Source organism: Austrofundulus limnaeus, unplaced genomic scaffold, assembly GCF_001266775.1.
Source record: "Austrofundulus limnaeus strain Quisiro unplaced genomic scaffold, Austrofundulus_limnaeus-1.0 Scaffold981, whole genome shotgun sequence".
Classification (NCBI taxonomy): Eukaryota; Metazoa; Chordata; class Actinopteri; order Cyprinodontiformes; family Rivulidae; genus Austrofundulus; species Austrofundulus limnaeus.
The window spans coordinates 24,747-28,802 of NW_013953383.1; the positions used below are offsets into that span (position 1 = coordinate 24,747).

Sequence of the window (4,056 nt, forward strand, 5' to 3'; positions counted from 1 at the left end):
ACACTTCAAACTGGACCTGAGACACTTCAAACTGGACCTGAGACACTTCAAACTGGACCTGAGACACTTCAAACTGGACCTGAGACACTTCAAACAGGACCAATGACACCTTATTTCTGTGATTTTTTTTTTTCAAAGAACCAAGGTAGAATGTAATTTTTGAAGTTAACCTATTCTTACACCTCTGAGATTCCAAACGAGGCGGTGGCAGAACTAAACCAGTTTATAATCTGATCTAATCTTTCCTATCCTTGGTTGAGGGTGTGATGTACCGAGAACAGGTGGTGCAAGATTTAGAATGAGAGAATTCTGTGACCATCTTTTTTGGTGGTTCATTAACCACCAGAGGTAGCTCAATGGGAACTTTTCAAGACGTTTTCAAGACATTCACTCAACACAAAGTAGAACATGTTTGTTGTTTCCATCAGATAGATTGAAAATACCAAAGTTCCAGATGTAAAAAGGGGACTATCCAGGCAGACCGTGAAAGTTTTTAAATTTTCGAGTCAGAAAATTGAAAATAGGAAATCCACCTTCAGATGCTGAAGGTTCTGGGCATTGGTCTCTTCAGTGTCTCATAGAGGACCAGGACGATGTCTGCTGAGTGGAAGACTGGAGTGGTTTACTGAATTTTGACAGCAACATTTTTAAAGGTTGATGACACCACCAATATGACATCAGCACTCCTTCCTGTCGAGCTGTAGTCAGTGAAGGTTAGGGAGGCTCCCCTCATATGAAATGATGACATATATCCAGTGTAGGAGAGAGGCTCATAAAAATATAAGGTTTCCCACACCTCTCATAACAAGGTTATGAAGAAATTATTTACCAAGGAATTTCTTATTTTCCGTCAATATCTTGACTGTGCAAAGTGAATCTGACACACAATAAGTGGAACACTCAGAGGAGTTCAGTTTGATCCATAAACAATATGTGATCGTTTATTTACACAAATTAAACAAATCATGAGTTAACAACTTAATTGTGGGTAATCAGCTTCCTATAACAAGTTTTAGAATTAATAAGATATAAATCTGCGTCCAAATTCAATCAATATCAAATTAAAATACTCATGATAGAACAGTAAAACGTCAGTTCTGATGTTAAATAAATCAAACATTTACTGGCACATTAAACTTAGATTCTGGCAAGGCAAGATAGTTATAAACAAAAGGAGGAAAAAGTAAGCTTAGTATTTCTATTGTGTTACTTTTACCAAGGATGAGAGACAAACGGATCTGCACTTCTTTCTCAACCCAGCTTCCGCCGGACCCATCACCATAAACATCTCAGCCTCTTTACCTTCTGATGACTTCTTAGACACCCTCTCAGTATCGAGACTGGACCGCCTCTGATCAGTCAGGAAGACTTTGTTGGTCCGCTCACCTTTCATCGGTAAAACATACGTGTTATTTCTCCGGTAACCGTCTGGGTCTGCCTCGGTTCCGAGCAAGAAAAAATCAATCTGGATCCGGTTTCTCCTTCAAAATAAGCCACTTCCGTGAAGGAAGGGAAAAATCAAATAATTGCTTTGGAGGTTTCAAACCTCGAGGGAATTCAACAGGCGTTGTCGAGTTCCGAGTGGTAAACCCTCTCGTTGGCGCTTGAGTTTAGGGTACAGCTCAAAAGCTGAAATCCTCCGTAGAGGAAAACCAGCTCTTCCTTGAGTCAGGAAGTCAGTGTTCTGTCAAAGTTGTCCGGGTTGGTATAAGAACGGACAACTTTGGTTCGGCCTCTAGGCGTAAGGATGAGTCAGAAGAAAGAAGAGTTAAGAGACTTGCCAGGCACCAGCCAAGGTTACTGCTGTTTGGTTGAAAAACAAACATCATGATAACCTACTTCCCCTCTGAAGAAACTCTAAATGAAATCACTGAAAAACATTTATGATGATTACCTGTAACATTTCTGTTCATAATCAACTGTAAACCATTTTGTTAGTTTAGATAAATGAAAGATTTTCTCAGGAAAAATCCACAATTATTTTACTGTGTTCACAGTAAAAATAAAAACAGTGATTTGCATAAAAACACAATGAAAACATAATAATCATATTCTCTGTGATTTTTATACCATTATAAATCTTTAAGGCATGATAAGAGAAAAGAAGTTGTTCTACTTTTTTCATGTGACAGACATTATCTTTGATTTAACAAATGCATAAACATTCTTAGTTAAACAACAAATTAATCACAAACAATGGAGATTATTCTGTCCATTTTCTGATTAAGAGAACTGAGGGGTTCTCTTCCACGGTTAGAATGACCTGTCATGGCCTAAATAAAGTTCAGAGTGGAACAGAGTTTCTGTCTTCTTCCCAGGACCGTCCGAGGCCTGCTTTAGAGGCAGAAAATCTTGTTTTCCCACTCGAGTTAGCCCCTACACCAGTTAGCATCAAAACGGTGTTTATAGGTCAGTTTTAGCCTTTTCTACTAGCACGATGCAGTTGGTTGCTTGATTGGATTCTATGGATGAATTTTTTTATTTTATCTTTCAACTTTTTGTCTGTTTCCTGTTCAAATCACATTCACACAGCAGCTCTTTGACCACTTATCCATCGTCGCTATCTGGGTTTGGCTTTGAAGAAAGCTATTGTGCTTTATGTGACTGGTCTAGAAAATATTTATGTGGGTGGTTAGTCTGAGAAAATATTTATGTAGGTGGTAAATCTGAGAAAATATTTATGTGGGTGGTAAATCTGAGAAAATATTTATGTAGGTGGTCAATCTGAGAAAATATTTATGTAGGTGGTAAATCTGAGTTGTGCTGGTAAAAAAAAGTCACTATGAAGACTTTTTCCAATGGTGAGTTGTTATTTTCAAGAGTTCCACTGCATGGGCTTTAAAACAGTGAGTGTTTTTCATAATTTGGTGATTTATCACCGGGCCTATCACAAGCTAGCTTTGTAAGAGTGTCAGTCTGAAAACTGGATTTTTTTATTTATTTTTGTCTGGAATGATGACATCAAAAATTCCAGCACTATTTTTAAAAAAGGGAAGTTCTCAAGCTTCACACTGACACCAAATAGGTTTGGTGGTGCTGCAATGCACTACAAATTTAAAAGGAAACGATTGAGAAAGGATTGTTGTACATTCAGAAAACATTTATTGAAAGGTAAATCAGAGGAATTATTTGCTGGTTTAGTCACCAGGATTGGTAAATGATGGCTTTATGGACAAAGCTCTGTGTTGACTCCACCTCTTGTCAGTAGAGGTCACAGAATCATGTAGGAATCTGGATGTTCTAGCAGAACAGTCCATTGTTGGCTAATGAGCAGCATTACCGTCTGTGGTCATCATCAAACAACAAAGATTAACGTAATTCTGAGAAGTTTCTAAATTCAAAAAAGCTGATAAGATTAGTTTAAAACTGGTTGGACCAGTTCTGCAGGGAGGGACACACCTGAGGGAACAGATCAATCTTCAGCTCGTATTCTCCATCAGGCCTGTTTCTGTCACTGGAACTCTAACTAGACGTGTTTTCTATGTTCACTCTGATCCCAACAATAAGTTCTGTCTTATCAGGCTTTTTACTCTCGCCTCATTTTGCCCTGCAGGACAAGGACTTTGACCAGCAGCCGTTGTTCCGGGCCCACAAGAATCCAGCTGCAGACCTGAGCAGCAGCCTGAAACACTACCAGCACCACAGCCTCAGCAGGCTGTACAACGGAGAAGACTTCCTGTGGGCGCTGACACCGCTCCGGGACGACTACATCCTCTTCAGCTTCCCCCAGCCCATCCACATCTCCGGGTCAGCTGGCTCAGATTTCTCTGCTGGTTCTGCTCTTTCTAACTCACTGCAGGTGTTTTCTATTGTGTCTTATTTTTAGTTTGCATCCATGTATGTTTCAGGTTCTGACCCGTGTGGCTCCGTGTACACGTTGGGCTCTTCTTAACCTGTGCCCTCTTCCTCCTGCAGGTTCCTGTTCCGCAGTGGAAACGTCAAGACCAGTGCAGATAAATTTTACAACACCACAGTTGAGGTGCTGCCCGGCAATGTGAGTAAGCTGTCCCTCTGTGTGTGTGTTTGTGTGTGTGTGTGTGTGGTGGTGGTGGTGGT

General features: G+C 40.1%; 1 protein-coding gene across 5 annotated transcripts in view; it reads left to right on the forward strand.

Moving 5' to 3' along the window:
- The window catches only part of zgc:154054 (Alpha-1,3-mannosyl-glycoprotein 4-beta-N-acetylglucosaminyltransferase B-like), a 45,424-nt gene that overhangs the window by 24,178 nt on the left and 17,190 nt on the right, over positions 1 to 4,056 (forward strand). For 3 of the 5 annotated variants that reach the window (XM_014029979.1, XM_014029975.1, XM_014029976.1), the window contains exons 11-12: positions 3,554 to 3,747; positions 3,916 to 3,994. In XM_014029979.1, the coding sequence (XP_013885433.1) occupies positions 3,554 to 3,747; positions 3,916 to 3,994 (273 nt within the window). Of the gene's footprint in view, positions 1 to 3,553; positions 3,800 to 3,915; positions 3,995 to 4,056 lie in introns of all 5 variants that reach the window. The other 2 variants (XM_014029978.1, XM_014029977.1) reach the window with 1 other exon arrangement.